The 17,880-nt window shown below is 41.0% G+C and overlaps 2 protein-coding genes across 6 annotated transcripts in view; both read left to right on the top strand.

The window, feature by feature from the left end:
• The window catches only part of LOC109466270, a 6,518-nt gene extending 3,354 nt beyond the window's left edge, over nucleotides 1–3,164 (top strand). For 2 of the 4 annotated variants that reach the window (XM_019763972.1, XM_019763974.1), the window contains 2 exons: nucleotides 831–1,207; nucleotides 2,319–3,164. In XM_019763972.1, coding sequence (XP_019619531.1) covers nucleotides 831–1,207 — 377 coding nt within the window. In that variant the 3' untranslated portion in view covers nucleotides 2,319–3,164. The remainder of the gene's footprint in view (nucleotides 1–830; nucleotides 1,208–2,318) is intronic. The other 2 variants (XM_019763973.1, XM_019763975.1) reach the window with 1 other exon arrangement.
• LOC109466269 (cyclic nucleotide-binding domain-containing protein 2-like) overlaps nucleotides 1–17,880 on the top strand; it is a 31,794-nt gene that overhangs the window by 10,449 nt on the left and 3,465 nt on the right. Inside the window, exons 2-13 of one of the 2 annotated variants that reach the window (XM_019763971.1) lie at nucleotides 7,246–7,869; nucleotides 8,339–8,418; nucleotides 12,558–12,675; nucleotides 13,414–13,491; nucleotides 14,041–14,135; nucleotides 14,989–15,062; nucleotides 15,549–15,625; nucleotides 16,003–16,086; nucleotides 16,271–16,338; nucleotides 16,501–16,578; nucleotides 17,133–17,193; nucleotides 17,581–17,662. In XM_019763971.1, coding sequence (XP_019619530.1) covers nucleotides 7,348–7,869; nucleotides 8,339–8,418; nucleotides 12,558–12,675; nucleotides 13,414–13,491; nucleotides 14,041–14,135; nucleotides 14,989–15,062; nucleotides 15,549–15,625; nucleotides 16,003–16,086; nucleotides 16,271–16,338; nucleotides 16,501–16,578; nucleotides 17,133–17,193; nucleotides 17,581–17,662 — 1,417 coding nt within the window. In that variant the 5' untranslated portion in view covers nucleotides 7,246–7,347. Of the gene's footprint in view, nucleotides 1–7,103; nucleotides 7,870–8,338; nucleotides 8,419–12,557; nucleotides 12,676–13,413; nucleotides 13,492–14,040; nucleotides 14,136–14,988; nucleotides 15,063–15,548; nucleotides 15,626–16,002; nucleotides 16,087–16,270; nucleotides 16,339–16,500; nucleotides 16,579–17,132; nucleotides 17,194–17,580; nucleotides 17,663–17,880 lie in introns of those variants that run through there. The other variant, XM_019763970.1, reaches the window with a different exon arrangement.

Below are 17,880 nucleotides of genomic sequence, written 5' to 3'. Positions count from 1 at the left end.
GGGGAGATTCCCTTGCGGGTTTTAACCACCTGTCTTTATTCTGATGTGTCAAGTTGGCAGGAGTGGGTTGGTGGGAGCACTTGGACAGTAACCTGTCGTGGGTAACTTGGCACATCCTTTTTTCTGTTACAAAAATAGAACATAGTTTAAAACAACTCTTGGCTCCTGTCTATTTTTCTATCTCTTCTTATTTTACTGTAGCCAATTTAAAAACAGGAAGCGTCTTTACTCTTGACATCTCTCCTTGCAAACCAAATCTGGATCTATGGCTACTGTAATCTCCAAGCAGATTCTGTAAGGCAAATGGGCTATAATGTCTATATTGGCCAACTGTTACTCTCCAAGCAGAAGTTTAGGTCTTATTTTTGGGCATTTTTATCTTTCATTTTTTTTCCTTTTTACTTTTTTGTATTGGTAACTTTTTGTACGCCAGCCTAACTCGGGTGGCAAGTGATAAAGCCTGGCCAATTTGATACTGTCTTTGTAAAGTTTGTAGCCACCGAACGATGTGATAGGAGAATATACGACAATGGTTACAGGTGGCTAAAATGACTCCCCTTGCCCCACAGTATCTGCTTGGAGATTAGGACTACTGCTAAAGTGTATACATGTACTCCCTTACCTGTTTAGCTGGGTACCATCCGGATTTTCGCTCCGCAATGCTCGAAAAAAATTTTCTTTCGAGCGTTGCGGAGCGAAAATCCGGATGGATTTTTTCGAGCGTTGCGGAGCGAAAATCCGGATGGTACCCAGGCTATCACCTGTTACTACTGACCGGTCTACTGAGGTAACTAAGAGTACGTTCTGACCGTGTACTTACCTCCTTGCAGCACTTACAATGGCAGAAAACCCGCACCACCACGGCAACTTCCACTACCGCGAGGGAAAAGTCTCCAGACTACCTCCTCGGGACTTCAGCGGCCTGATCGTCCAGGAGCTTCACGGGAACATCCCCGGGGAGTACTTCGCCCGTCAGCAGCAGCAGGAGCGCGCCAAGTCCAGCCCGGCGTCCCGATGGGCTCTCCACCGCAACACCTACAACGAGAGGGCGCGGGAGGGCTTCAAGTACTGGCAACTGGACAGGCCCAAGCCCACAAAGTGTAAGGTTGACTATTCCGAGATGTGGGGCAAGGATACACTGAAGAGGTTTAAATACAGAGGGAGTGGCAATTGTTACTCCTTCACCCTCATGGACAAGTATATCTAGGTACTACATGACACCAAGGGCCATGCCATCAGAAAGTTGACAGGGGGCAGCCAGGTTTTTAGTCCCTCAAAGGCATATTATACTAAAAGGCAAGCAGTGTATAAAGCGTACAAAAGGGACAAAAATTTTCTGGCCGCCCCTTTTCTTGTTTTTTGATGGGATGGTCCTGTCAGTGGTAGATATGGGTGTGGTCGTCCTTGTTGTCATAGAGATCAAACGACAGACTTCTATATACACAGAATTCACAGAACAATTGCACAAATTGCATGTTTTTGATACGCACAACAAGGAAAACACCTGTCGATTGTAACTAAACGTAGACTAGGCGAGTAATATATGATAATGGATTAGTTGATTCACCTCTCAGTATTTATTATTAGACAACTTCTGTCTTCTTTTGCTTGTGAAATGACTTGCTTTCAATCTATGTGCAGTCCACGGATAATTCTGCTTGAAATTGAATTCTGTTCAAATACTATTTCTACTGGCTATTTGCATGGAAACGTTAAATGATTGCATGGGGTGACTTCACCTGATAACGAAACTACATGTACCACCATAGCAACGTAGTATCTACCATTCCCTTTGCAATACAGGTAAGGCCATGTTTATTTGATTATATGGATGACATCCTCTGGGAACCCCAAAACTGATGCGAGCGTGCGAATAAAATGTTTGACAAAAAAGTTGCCTTCATTATGAAATCTACGTGGTCATGAAGGTTGAACAAATGACTAAACACACATGACGAAAAGTATCAATAGACTCTTCATTTTCTTCTTTTCCTTTGGAATTCTAGGACATTAGTATCGTTTTCCAGTTGTTAAAATTTACGGCATATATTTGCTCATTTTGCAGATGCTTTGTACGATTGACAGTATTGTTGAACCGACAGTTTTTTTTAAACCGACGAAAATTCATGCGTGTGGATGTCATCCATATAATCAAATCAACATGGCCTAGGGTTACGATCCGTTATTCGGGACAGTATGCCAGCAGGAATGATAAATTTCAGGAGTGACCCAAAGTCCGAAGTTTCCTTGATAATAATCAATTAAGAATGATGGATTGGTGGACTAATTGATGATACTCGTCATTTATCTTTTTTCAGATGGGAGATACGGCATGGGGTCAAAGGGCACGGTGCTCGGGTTGGGCAATGGACCGAGGACATAGAGCAATCTTATGGGTAGAGATGATGCACTGATCAACGTAAACCAGGGGGTGGTTTACAGGGGCATGGCTTGGGGGTTATCTTAACTGCTAACAACATTTTGCACAGATCTGTAGTTTTGTTACAACATACAGAAACACTGGGTCCATCCTTGTTTTAAACTCACTGACTATGCAATAGTGTTCATTGGTCCAGCAATCAAGGGTTAACCCCCCCCCCCCAAGTATGCCCGTGTATCCCCCTCAAGGTTTTCATCGAAAGGTGTATATGACCAACAAGCACGTAGACATAATGTGTTAACCTGGTACCCAGCCTTGCCTTGTTCTAGCTTAGGGAGAGACCCTTGAAAGGGGACCAGAGCTGAACAAGGCCTGGTTACCAAGCTAGTGTGATGTAACGTTACATGAACCAATGAAAACTCTGTGTGTTCTATAAGCAAACTACACTGGTTGGAGTGACATCCTTGTTTGACTGCATTTGCTGCTATGATATGTTTGTTTCCTTCCGTTTCAAATTTGTTTATATTTTCGTTATTTTCTGTTTTACGATATCAAATGCTGCTATCTACACTCATCATTCTCGTCTGTTTTTATGTAGTTTTTACTTAGTAGTTTTATGCTACACCTATGACCTTATAACATGGGTAGGTGATCTGTTGTTAGTATCTGGTTTTGGATGTGACATTTAAACAAAGTCACACTTGCAGTTGCCAAACTGAGATTATATTGTACATAAGTTTTATATGTATGTACCTATGTATGTATGTATGTATGTATGTATGTATGTATGTATGTATGTGTGTATGTATGTATGGGTTTATTTTGTCAATTGTGAGTATAATTAGATGACAAGCGGAAAGTGACAGTGAGATCTACATATGCGGTGCCTGTATACGTATGATACGAGTATGATATTTTGTTAACGATACACAATATACATGGTCAATAGCTAGTGGGTGCTAGATCATATCATACCATATTTAAGTATGTAAATTCAGCCTCAGCGAAAATTTAGATACAAACAGTACCTGTGTTTTAGTAGGGGATCCATCTATTTCTTAGTCCTTTATGACTTATTCAATCCATTGGTTTAACTTTTGTACCTGGGCCAAAATACTAGTAGTCAATTATAAAACCTTTAACAGTAGTAATATAGTAGACTGGTTTATAGGACAAAAGTACATATCTACAACAACAAAAAAGGTAGTCCATATTTGACGCCTGCATTACGAGACTGCTCACAGTCAGTGCATGGATTATCAAAAAGGGCTATACCTACGAATTGCTATCGTTGTGTACGCGTATACGTGTATATATAATTGGTGTATATATAATTCTTGTTCAGTACGGTGACTTGTACGTACTAAGTCTTTTGGTTGTGTGGTTTGACAACAGTGTTATGTTATGTAGCAAACAGTGTTATTTCTTGTGTCATGCTGCTGTGATATCCCTATTGTTGCTCGACGTGGTAGATGTTATATCAAGCATTTTTGTGGGGAATAAAATGGATGTGTGAAAATCTTACTACTCGGAAGTGGTCTATTTCTTTCTATTGAAACCTGTAGTTCTGTCGTTTTCTTGATAAAACGAGAAACGCTTTTCGTCCGTAAATAGTTTCATCAAGTTGGTAAGTCACCGAGTAAAGAGACTATTTTTGCACAATCAAGTGTTTAATTCAGACGACGTTTCGGTGACCGTCAGTCAGAATTGCCCTGAGGAAGGTGACAGACGGTCACCGAAACGTCGGCCGATTACTTGGTTGTGTAAAGAGTCTCTTTATTCATTCAAGAAATGCTTTTTTTAAAGCTGGCCTAGGCTATAGCTGGTAAGTCGGTAATAGCTGGTCGGGTGGCATGAGTGTGATGACGATGTGTAACTCAAATAATTGGTCACTTTTATATTCTAATTAATTGATATGTATACATATCTTCAAGGACAGGAATACAGGAATAAAGATATCATGTTTTGTTACCTACATTTGTTGTAAAAAATTGAAAATGTAATAATCTTGTTTTTTTTGCCCGGCTTGTTTTTCTTTCGCCCTATTAATTTTGGAGTCTGCGAAGGATGTCATCCATAAAATTTACTAGCTGTGGCCTAATGTATTCGACAACGGTACACAACTCCGGTAAAATCCCTCACTGCAATGACGTCCTTTCCAAAGCGTCTGTGACCAGCTATCTAAACCCGGGCGCCCGATTTCGTCCTGCAAAAGTTAACCTCTATGGGACCTGAAAGCACCGTTACGGAAACCCTGCCCTCCACTTAACACCCGGCTACACGGAATGGCCATTACCGTACAAAACAGTTTACGTAGCGGCGAGGCAGGGCGCATTGCTTGCTGCCACTTCAAATGAACTGGTATAGAGCTGGCGCTGCATTTATCAAATAGAGCGCAGAGATTGTTTGTGGGCGATGACAGGGGAGAAGACGGCATGGGGTGGTGATGAATCATTTCACGCCACAGTTATAGGGTGGGGGAAAGCCAAACGGTACTTTAACTGTGCATGTTGTGTTTTTTAAAGCCTCCAATGCAATTTCAGGAGGGCGAAATTGGAAATATTCGGAACTAGAGTTCCACGATCTCATACCTTCGCCAAATGATGTTAATCTTTATGACTGACAAATTATAGATTATTCCCCCTGATTGTGCAAATAGGATCCTCATTTCCATGAATCATATCAGTTGATCACATTCTCCTCCAAAAGATAGTATTAACAAAGAAAGCCATAAGTCATGCTAAATGATGTTCACCTTCACTTAACTTTCAAATACCCTAGTATGAAATTCCAGGCAGTTACCTTTGCTGAATTACGAATTTCTATATGATATTAACACATACTGCTTCACATTAGCACATGGCATCAGTATTTCATACTCTGTGTATTTCAAGCAGCTCAGATACAGGCCACAAGATAGGTGCTTTAATTTCTGGGTGGTACCTAAAAAATCAGCCCATGATCTTACCAGTATACCATAGAGAATTCATCATATCCGAGCTGTGTGTGTGTGCATATGTCTGTGAATATGTGTATTATTCATATCCATAATAAACAAGAATTCACTCAAACCTGTCTATACAGACCACTGAAGGGACTTAAGCAATTTGGCCGCTATAGACAGGTGGTCTCTATAGAGAGGAACCTTACACTAGCCGGACCGAAATCAACAAGTGAGAAATGCTTTAAGTTTCCATCAAGATATTCTATATTGACATATGAAATATACATACATTTATAATGAAAATAATAGTTTGCACACATATGGAAAGTGTAAACATTTACATAAAATTGTAGTTATTGAGCTGTCACAGAAATACTTGCCATAAGAAATTGTCCTACTTAGATGTAACTGTACGTTGTGGTAAACAGATGTAGGTGAAAAGTTCATGCTAAATCGGCTACCACCAATAAAAGTGCACACATAGTAATTTGTGAAAAGAAATCTTATTTCAAGTTCTTTGACACGGTGGCCGACACCCCTTTCCAACATCTACTTGGAGGTAGCCCGGGTACCATCCGGATTTTCGCTCCGCCACGCTCGAAATTTTTTTTTTTTAAATCCGGGTGGTACCCAGGCTACTTGGAGGTGCCTTTACCCGAAAAACACTTCAAACTGAAACGCCCATAACGTTGACTTCAAACAGCAATTAACTAAGACAAATTACGTCGTGTTCACAGATTGTAGATACTGATTAAACTTCACTTTTCACCTAATTGATCTGTTTTCCCCCCAAGGCCAGAGCAATATGCCACCGGTCTGTTTGTTTTCGCCTTGCAATGGGCGGTTTATGTTTGGTTAGATAGATACTGGTACCGCGCAACAGTCATTACTCGCAAAAATGGGAACATGGGTGACACCCAGTAACGATCAAGTGTGCCCGCTAGGTTACTGACGTATTAATCTTACCCTACTTTGTTGTGTCCTGACTACGTGCGCGTTTAAAACTGTAGAGAATAAAGAGCCTCTGTGACTTCTCTTAATTGTTTCATGTTGTAGTAAGACAAAATTTTAGGGTTGGCGTCTTATGACAGTATTTGATAGATGAGTGGACATTTTCTTTCATACGTTTTCGCCTTTCCATAGATAAGATCATAACATAACATCATTTATCATGTCACTGGTGAAAAAAGAGGTTGCCAACGTTAACAAACCGCGTATCTACAACATATGCAGCGGCTTCTTGGAGACTGCAACAACTATCTTCTACTTCTACCAAAGCAGATTGCCTGAATCTTGTCGGAAACAAAATGGACTGAAAAAACTCCCAGTCACCTGAGGAAGAAAATGACAAACACAATTTATAGCAACAAAGAAACTTTCGGAAGAGAAATTGGTACAAAATATGTACTCATTTTTGTGCTGAAGAAACTCCACAAATATCTCTTACCGCTCCCACAAATGTAGAAACTTAAACTTTTATTTCAGTGACGTAAGTTAGATGAGATAAAACGATATGTTTTAACATGATACCTGTCACCTTGTGTCCACCTGTAGGCACCTGCCGGCCGCCTGTAGCCAGATTAAGGAGATATTAGTGGTGTGTAAACGATAGCGGACACGCACTGTACAAACATGTGTGCTAATCGACACAAGGGCGCACACATGCTTGATGGCTGCTGATGCCGTTTTAATTAAACTTTCCCGGCCGTAAGAACGTGAGTCTTCCCATGTGTCAACACGAGAACATGGCGTCCCGGTAGCCATTGGCAACGGGGAAGGTTGACGGGAGTCCACGGTCGCCATTGTGGGGAGCGCCCGACATCGCTGGTCATTGTTCCCGGGACCTTATGCCACCGGAGAGCCGTGCCACTTGTAAGGTTATCGGCCGTATACGTTAACATCGTCCTTTCTGTGCCCACAGGTGCTTGACAATACCGGGGACGGCCCAGGGCGCCGCGTGGGGTGACAGATAAAACCGTCCGGTACCTACGTACGAACCAGAGATGGTTTCAGGTCAGCAGGGATGAGCACCACAGGAGTCTACCTCGGGTACGGTAAACAAGGAGGGCCCAAAATGTCTTCGACTGGCCCCAGATTCAGTATTTCGTCCAAGGTGGATGCGTTGGACACAGAAAGACGGAAAGAGAGCGCTCTGGCAGCGCTGGAACTCATGGGGCAGTCTCGGATTCGCCGCCGGAAGAAACAGGCAGAGCTAGCCGCTGTATCGGGAATCCAACACGACAGTAGGGACTCCAAACACACGGAACTGGACCGGAAAAACTGGACCATGCTGCCGAAAATTGAGGAAAAAAGAACCAAAGTGCACGTCGTCAGCTCCAAGGAAGGATTGAGATCAAGCCAGACCGACTATTTACCGAAACTACATCAAGTTCAAACTCCGAAACTGCATCAGACTAGTCAGAAACAAACGACAACTACTGGACCTCAAATCCTTAAACTCCACCAGTCCAAGTACTCTTCCAAAAGTAGCAAAAAGAGCAAAGGACTTCCTCGCGTTTCAAAACCTCTACCTTCACTACCTGAGGTAAGTTTTATTTCCAAATGTCACATATTTTTGCTACCGATTTCTGCAGTGTTACTTCTCCAGTGTTTTAGGTATGAGTAAGCGACAAGGTGTGGACACAAACAGTAGTTGTACTATAAACATTGCGCTTTTGTGCCGGGAATGTTTGACGTTCATTTTGCAGTTGGTAGTTTGTGTGAGTATGAGTGGGATGTCGTCAGGGTTGGTATGTTGGGGGCAAACATACTACCGTGCTCTGAATCGACCTACCACAAATTACCTGTCGAAGTTTCGTGACAAATGAACCTTTTTCTACCCCGTTCCACAACCCCAACCGTTTCTACTCACGAATATATACGTAGAGTAATAATGTAGAAAATTTATGAATTCATATCTTTGCTATCATTCTTCTTAGATGTAACAATTCTTTGTAACGTTGTCATGTTTAGCAGTTGTTGTGTTTTTTTCTTCCTTCGTCTTTCTCATACAGAAAATACATCTCGAAAAATTCTGCAGGGTGGGAAGGCTAATTATGTTGCTGCATCGCCTGCATCTGGATCACTTTCTTGTGTAAGTCTGGTCTTGATGATATCTGTCATTTCCATACATTTACTCCCTCTCTGTTTGTCTCCAATGGTTAACATCATTCCAGGTAGTGCCTTGGTAAAAAAAAATATAAAACATATTCTAAACGTAAGAGATAAAGCTTGAAAGCTGTTGCTTTAAAGTTAATATTCTACGTGCTCGATAAAAAAATCAGTGCCGTTTCAGATAAGTTAAAATTAGACTCACAGACTATAAATTTATCGGTGTACGTTCCAATTATAAATTTCTATTGAACAATGTCACAGGGTCAGTTCTCAGATCATAGCCGCTATCACATAGTCCATATTTGCTCTATACTCGAAAACGTCGATGTTGTGTCTTTATCTGAAAGTCTAATGCGCTTTTGTTTGATAAGACACAGTTTTGGTCCCAAACGCTTTTAAGTACTCGGGTACTGCCATGTACCAAGTGGCTGTTTACAGAGATTATTTCCAAGCAAAAGACAACACAAGGTTGCCAGTCAGCCTACGAGCAGGGCTTACATAGAACAAACTCTTCAAATCCGCCCATGAATTGTTGATATTGTAAGTGTAATCATGGGGATGTTTTTTTTTGTGTCGGTGGAAACGTGCTTTGAACCAGGCTAATGTCATTTCCTTCTTTTTCACGATATAAGACTTTGTTGTCGCTGAACTTGAATGATAGGATTATTGGAGCTTATTTTCCAGCAAAACACCGGACAATTCCTCTCTCTAATGCGGTTAGTGTGTACAGCAAGCCTGCTTCTATACCTGGAGAAGCCATACGATACAGTGTGTTAGGCATGGAAAAGCTTACGAATGCCGCATAGCCCAAATACTGTACATTTTGAATGATAGTTTTTGTCACAAAAACACCATTCGCAGATATCTGAATAGTCAAGCGAAGAACGTTTAAACTACAATCTTTTCCTTCTCTGTTAAAATCTTAAGTTTACAGGGAACACCAACTTGAGTTGTCACTTTGCACGACTGTGTCATGATGATGTTATATTCTGTACATAAACATTAGAGTCCCTACATATTTACATCGCAAGGGATATGACGCTACCGCGGTTTCCTTGTTTAAACTAATCTGCTCAGGTGTACACATCCCCCACCGAGAAAAAAAAAACGGCTCCCCCACAATAGAACCAGCTGCTGATAGAACGCCATTACTGTGACCGAGTAAACTCGAACCGAGGGGGCTCCACATACTTTCCCCTCCCCGCCAGCGACACTCTACCTGGCAACGTATGACCCGTGCCGGTCCCGGTCCTGACTCTGTCAAGACTCCGAGCTTTGTTTGAACAAAAACCCTTTGTACTCAGGTCATCTCAAATCTGAACTCACGTTCACACTGTGTAAAGAAGGAAAAAAGGCTAAATAGTTTTTGTGAAATCACGTGAAAATTCAACTGTTAGCAAATTACAAACATTTTGTCCAACACTCTATCAAGATCTGAGCTTTGTTTGAACAAAAACCCTTTGTAGTCAGGTCATCTCAAATCTGAACTCACGTTCACACTGTGTAAAGAAGAAAAAAGGGCTTAATAGCTTTTGTGAAATCACGTGAAATTTCAAGGTTTGCGAAAACTGTTAGCATGCCACGACCGGCCGACGGTTAGAGTTGAAATTCAAAACGTTTTGTCGGGAGGCGTGTGTGAAGTGTGGTTTGTTTACAGTCTATCATGTTGTGGTATGTGTTCTACCACTACTGAGCGATGTGGAACTGGAATTACTGTACACGGAAAGCATGCTAATTGTTTACAAGTCAACGTCCGCAAAAACGTTCGAGGGAAAGGGATTTAAGAACAAAGTGCGGACTAATTATTTTCTCGTCTCTCATCATGAACGGTTACCTCTGGTGAAGCTATTTGCCGATGATATTTGCGCCGCTGTCAAGTGCAGGGCGAGCCCGACATCACTCAAGCTAACAAAGCCAACAAGAACGAGTCAGAAGCCATCCCGGTCACCCTAGTGATGTTCTACTGGAAACTATTCCAATCAAATCACAAGACAAGTCTGGGAGAGAGCAAGAATGTAAAGGCTGTGTGTTATGCGTCGAGGAGACATTCATATAGATGTATATATAAAATACTTGGCAAGTACTTTCCACGTCTTCTTGCTTCTTGGTAACTGAATAAATGTAGGTGGCTGTATGGTTAGTTAGAGTTGGTTTATCGAATGCTGCAAGGAATATAAGTTTCTCTATACTATTCAAATACCTAAAATTATAATCGAAAAAAATGCTTCTTTTCGCTATCATACAAAAGGCAATCTACAGTAAAACGTACCTCGTCTTTAGCTTCTGCTTTAAGAAAATTGGCAGATCTGAAATTATAATAGAAAAGAATGCTTCTTTTTAATTCGCTATCATACAAAGGGCAATCTGCAGTAAAATGTACCTCGTCGTCTGCTTTTTAAAAGTACAAAATAGTAGAAATCGGCCGAAATAAAGGAATAATGTACCAGGGGAGGTAGCCGACCCGTGGGTCGCGAATTGGATCTTCTCTGGTCGGCTAGCTCCCCTGGTATATCATTCCTTTATTTCGGCCAATTTCTACTATTTTTCCAGCGATCTGCGGTGCCTGGTAGAGGCTACGTTTTCAGAACAGTGTCACCGTGGCAAGACGAGCGTCTGTTTCGGTATGTTCACACAGGGTATGCGGGATAATTTTCCACAGTCCACGGTTTACCCGCTTTCTCTGGCCTGAGTGAAATTCTAAAGAGGGACGCTTCAAGCCTCATTACAACTCCTGTATGGCGTACCCGCACACAGGACACGATTTATTTGTCACCTGCCTTCATGAGCCGAACATCAAATAATAAAGAACACCTAATCTGAACACAGAAAACATAAAAACAGTCCACTTGAGGTTATATTACGCGAGAAATCATCAGGGTTATGCAACACAGTTCGTCTGGCACGCGCAAGGAACAAATGGGCTATATTTATCCCAAAATAGGCCACGGTTCTGAAAAGCTCCGCTATCATCTTGTCCTAACTGATGAAAACACTGTTTGTGTAGACCGCCGTGTCAACAACTAGCGACGCCCGGCGACAGGGGTACAATGTCTGCCCAACAACCACCGCCAAGATAACGTTTCCTCCTTTAAACAAACCCTTCTGCTAACGCAAACATATCGTAAAAACAGTCCGCCTCAACAAGGAGGTTTAATCATAGCTGACCAAACTACAGAATAACCAAATATCCGGACTGTAAAGTAATGAAGTACGTGACGGAATCTTAATAGCACCTTTTGGGAAAGAAAACGTTTAGTGCTACTAATTGCTTGGTGTAAATACTGTGGCATGTGGTTAGATTTATGGCTGGCAAATACGAGCATTACGAAGTGAACAGGTGCACCGGTAAACGACTACTAAATCAACCCGTCTTTCAGAGACAAGGCACTGATTATTGTCGTGGATTTGCAATGAGAATGCCAAGGACGTTCTCACATCTGGGCGGCTACTAGTATTTAACCTCCTTTGCGGGAGTTTCGGGTCGGCGTTGTTTTTTTAGGGGGGGGGGCGATTGCACGTAGATCGCACACACTATGTACATGTATGACTAGGGAAGCCAGATTTCTATATTGTTAAAGCGTGTGCGATTAGACCCCCGCCCCCCCAAAAAACGAAGAAACACCAGTTTCTAATAAACATTGGTGAATAATATGTGATAGCCTTCAGGGGTCTGGTTTCTATGTACTGAGTGTAACTGCCTGGTATGTTTTTCACCGATGAAAACCATACTGTAAATCGTACAGAGCATCCGTAATATGAGCAAAAAATAGTGGAAAGCGACAGCTTATGTCGTAGAATGCCAATATAAATATCATATTTCTGTAAATTAGGATTTATAATTTCTAATAGAGGGTAGAAATCACACAAACAAGTGGGAAAAGTCAAATTTCTACGTCTGTTCTTAAATAAGTTCGACTTGTTATTATAATGTTGTTGAGACTTTTGCAATTTGTTTTTGGACGTAAAGTTATCATTTACTATGTGTTGCTCATTGCATGTTTCAAGTCATAACGTTCAAATTATTATGAACGACAATCAATGAATGGGTTCCAAGTAAAAAAAAAACTGCTTTTAGTCATACAAACCATAGGAAATGTTATCGTCTAATTCCCTCTCCAGAGCTGATGAACAGGGTGTAATACGGAGACCGGCGCCGGGAAATGCCGCCAGTCTGAAGAAAGACGAGAGGAAAAACGAACCGATGTTTGACGTCACCGCGTTCAAGGCCAACAAACAGGTGAGTGACAACGTCAATCATGCAAACTCTAAAGAGGGCAAACTCTCTGTAACCAGAACAATACTGGTTACATCAAATTTGCTTATGATTTTCAATTTGCAGGGTTAGGTCCACAGGCCTGGTTACAATGTACATCATCATCATCATCATCATATACAATGCACATACCAAACCTATTCTAGCTGCCGAGTTTGTTAGTTAGTAACGATACAATCACTACTCTTTCTGGAGTCTTGTTACATAATACATACATTACAACTACTATTATCACTTCTAACAGCATGTACGTTAAAAAATGGCTTTCTAACATTTGCCACCTTATAACAATAATGGTAATACAATACTAGTAAACGTAAATAAAAAGTAAATTTTAGTAAAAGTAAATTTTACAAATTAAACATCAATCAATAACCTTATCCAACAATATTACAATATAAAATGTTAGCCTGAATTATCAATTGGTAATTTTCATAGAGTAAATTGCGCCTTTAACATCACACTATTACATTGAACAATGTTAGCCAGAAGTTTCATGACTCGTGAGTAGGGTTTCTGAGACATCAGAAATGATAAATTTCTACAGAAGTATATTCAGAAAATCTCTTTCGTCCTCTCTCTCTCCCTACTTGCCGAGAGGGCTTAACATTCGGCAGAGAAAATAGCTTTGGTAACCAGCCCGTAGGGTTCCCCTGACGTATACCAGAATGATTGTTGATATACAAATATTGTATGTTCCAGGATGTCCGTGTGTCGCGCAAGACCAGAGAGATCCTGTCGATTGAGCCCAGCCACAGAACACCGGAGGAAACCAAACATGTACGTACGACATTTATCCTCTTCCACCCTTGCGCGCTTGCGAGACATAGGCCATGACTTTTTCTTTTCATCTTGATCTGTCCTTGGCCACTTTCTTTACTGATCTCCAGGATAATCCCATGGATGGTCACTGACACAGTTATTCTCCAAGTGGCTTGGGGTTTCCACTCAATATAACCATTGCTCGCTGATATTACGTATTACACATTAACAATGTCCAGCCATCACTTAACTGAGACGGTGGACGATATAAACTTCCTGGCACTTTTGATCAGTTGCTTACGTCACGTATCGTGTGAATAACGTCACGTGTCTGTAACCGTAACTCTCGCGAGATGGTGTTTTGAAGTGATTGGTCATTAATTATCCTGATGAAGACGACAGTGTTAGTTGAACAAGAAATTGATCTTTGTGAAACCTTGTGTTGGAATAAATTTCAATATTTTACTATAAAGTCGTTTATAATGCTTTGACATCAAAATGAGCCTGAAAGTCTACAGTGATAATGTGGTGTTCCTACATTTCACGGTAACGTGATGTTTTGTTTAGGCCAGTATTGCGGTAAACTCCATCATCAGGACGACCATTGCTGAGTACCCGCTGGAGGCCCAGAGGAAACTGACGGAAGCTGGCTTCTATCAATGGTACGTTTAACGTATGATGTATAAAGTAGAGTGGATCTATTCCTTAGGCTATCCGACATTCTCGCACCAAAGCCGTCTGTCAGTGAGACGTTTGGAGCCGCAAATTAATTCCCGTTTAGAAAGTTTATCCAGCATGTCAGGAAAGGTACGTAAATGATTATCATAATCTTTGCCAGTTCATGCTACGAGAGGTCTCAGAGAGATGTTTGCACATTGTAAATAGCCATGTGGTGTCGTGTGATGTAGTGGTACATCACTGGACTATGAAATGGGGAGACCCGGGTTCGATTCCGAGTCGTACCCAAACAAGTCCGAACATGCGCCGCGACGTTGTACCCATGGGAAAGGTACTTTACACAACTTTCCTCACTTCACTCAGGAGGTCCCGTGTTTGGGAGAGCCACACCCCACTCACGTTAAAGAACCCACCACACTTATCGAAAAGAGTAGGGGACCTTCCCGGTGTGAGTGGTTCAAACATTACAGTCTGGTCTCAGGCTTGACATCTTTGAAAAGGTGATAGTCACCTGTTATGTCAATCCTTCCACAAATGTGGTAAATCGTCATAAATAAATAAATAAATAAAAAGCCTCTACCAGGCTTCGGGAAGCGGCTGGAAAGAGCAGAAATTGGCCAAATAGACAGATTAAACATGCCACGGGACTTGGTTCGCTCGGAAGCGCAAACTGTACTCTTCGGCGGACAAACTTCCCTGCTGGCATATTTCCAGCCGCTTTCCGAAGCCTGTTACAGGCTACTGAGTGACAACGATTGTCTGCATTTGGCAATAGGTAATTTGTGTAGATGTCATTTGTGAAACTTTTTCCGCAATTTTTTTTTCCTTCTGGACCAGTTTTGGACGTGGCAGGGTCATCGTGATGGAGAACCACAGACCAGAGGCGGTGTACTTCATACTCTCAGGGCAAGGTACGATGTCCATGTACAAGTGCATCCACAGAAACGTACCTTTTGAATCGGGACATCCATGTACAAGTACATAGAAACGTACCTTTTGAATCGGGACGTCCATGTACAAGTACATCCATAGAAACGTACCTTTTGAACCAGGAGTGATGTCAGCTCAGAAAAAAATACAGATTCTGAAATGCAAAAATAAAATGTCACCTTACCTCACCTCAAAATGTAGAGATGCAAATAGTCTACCGGGACTTGCTTATGGTGACTTTTCCCAGGCGGGGCATTGAAATTTCGAATGTCACAAGATATTTATTGTAAACGCGTCTGTTAACCAGGTAATACTAATTATGTCAACTACAATAAGTTGCCGTGAGCACTTAAATGGTGTACGTAATGTGCACCGTTTATAACTGTTGTACATGGTATGAAAAACTTATTCAGGCATGAGAATTTATGACAACTAGTTTAGTAACGTTTTTGTTGTGTTTTCTGAAGCGATGGAGTGTGAGTGGGATGAGTCGGCGGGAAGATATCGGACGACAGGCTTCCTACACATGGGCGACTGTTTTGGGGTGAGTAATCAAATTCGATTCAACAAGCCAATCTTCTTTAACTATAAAGGTAACGTTTGCAAAGCGAATGCATAAATTATGTTAATATACCTTTACATGGTTTAGCCTAATAAACTACTGCTCTGTTTATTCTTACTCAAACCCATTCATATACATGATTACACAAGTCCAACTCCTGTCCTATAACTTGCTACATAATGTAACCCAACACCATAGGGTGCCTGCTACAGCACCAGTTACCATGATAACAGACGCCCGGTTCAGGTCATTGACCTTATGTGTTTGCAACAGAAGAAGAAACAGAGCAAAATAAAAACAACATGTTTCCTTCTGCGAAGGTGAACATAAAAAGCTGATCACTGTATTATTTCCAACAGGAAAGGGCCATACTGAACGGCACTACTCACACCAGTACAATAATAGCTAAGAAGACGATAGAACTTCTCCATATACAACGACGGGTAAGTGAATTTAACAAAAAACCTCGATGTTGTGATAAGTCATGTACAGATCTGGAAGAAATATAGCAACTTGAAAATGAATAAATCAGAGTGTTTTTTTCTGTTCAATCGTTGAATTGAATAGGATATTTTCAAATTTAAGGTTTAGTGTATTAAGTCAAAGATAATCCTGGTTTCTTTACAGGATTTTGAGAAGATTGCAAAGACTAAGGGTTTAACTCAACAGGAACAGGCTCAAGTTGCATTTCTAGGGTAAGTCTCTGTGTGTGTATTTTAACGTGACGGCAAATTTGATGCGCATTCACAACGCATAATGAAAATGTCAAATGTTGAACTTGACCAAGACTAATACTGACTTTTACTATCACAATTCCAAATTCCGGCAGTAATTCCGTTTTCACCATTGCCTCACAGGAGCCTGCGGTTCATGAGAGGATGGCCTCTGCAGATGTTGCACAAAGTTCCGAAGAAAATGACATTCAGCTATATCAGGTAGGATGACAGTTATACAGCACTATATCACACCAAGCACAGCATTGTCGTTGGCTGTTACAATTTAAAAGATCCTTTCTTAACTCATGTCTTGTTCAATACCATTCGTTAGGCCACACCAATTTAATTTGTTGGTTCTCGGATTCGCCTCTTCGTTTTTTTTTCTGATTTGACAAAAAAAAAAAAATTGATTCTGGTCCTGAATCAACTGAAAAATGCTCATGTTTTGCCCCCAACAGTTGTGGAAAGTCCTTTTCTTCCTAGTTGTTGCAGTTTTTCCATCTATCATTGCAGTGGTTTGATTAAAAGTTCAAAATTCAATGTTTAAATTTTAACCCAGCCTTTTGTGTTGACTTCATGGCTCATATTGTAGCATTTAAGCCTATAATAGGATGCCTAGACCTGTTTTTATTTTTTTTATTTTTCGCCCTGTCGCTTCATATTTTTTCTGAAAAAATCCGAGAACCAACAAATTAAATTCGTGTGGCCTCAATATTAAAAAAAACATTATTTCATACTTTAACAAATTTAAAAATCATTTCCTTATTTCTCAGACGGGGAACAGTCTTAGTGAAGGACAGTACTGACTCAGACTGGATCTACGTCATCAAGTCGGTAAGAAATTTACGTTAACAGAGTAGTGATTATATAGCCATTTAATTAGATTAAGTGGACACACTACGTCACCACATTCTCCTAGTGGAATAGGCAGTCATCAAACATGAACATGGATTTGGGTCAAATATCACCCCAGTATGTGCGGGACTGGTAGAAACCAATGGATCACCCTTTGCAAGGAGGATTTTGGATTCAAAGGCATCAAAACTGAAATTAGTGTATTTGTCCTTCAATGCAAGTCTTTTTACAGTATGGAACGCACGCAACACACTTTGTACGTTCATATCTTCTTGATGTTTTCAAAATCATGTTCTCAAGCAGTCTTTTTCGATGGGATATCTTGTCCTGCAATCATCACTGATTCTCTACACTTGTTTCCTACAGGGAAGCTGCTCTGTTCTGAAGAAGTTACAGATGGTGGAACCGAAGGAAAGCACCCCGCCAAAAGACGAGATGCCAAAAATAGGTACATAGGATTTGGCCAGGACACGTCTAGATAGCACTATCACTCAGAACTGAACCAGTAAGAATTGCCCTGACGAAGGTGACAGACGGTCACTGAAATGACTGAATAAACCTCTGAGTTGTGTAAAAAATACTTTTTCAGCGACTTACCAACCTGATGAAATTATTAACGGATTGTGTTTTTGACCCTTTAGTAATAATGGTAATTTAAGATAAACC

The sequence above is a fragment of the Branchiostoma belcheri genome, unplaced genomic scaffold (genome assembly GCF_001625305.1).
Source record: "Branchiostoma belcheri isolate BF01 breed outbred unplaced genomic scaffold, Haploidv18h27 scaffold161, whole genome shotgun sequence".
NCBI lineage: Eukaryota > Metazoa > Chordata > Leptocardii > Amphioxiformes > Branchiostomatidae > Branchiostoma > Branchiostoma belcheri.
Note: the sequence above shows the minus strand (reverse complement) of the source record. Positions and strands in the feature narration are given on the sequence as shown.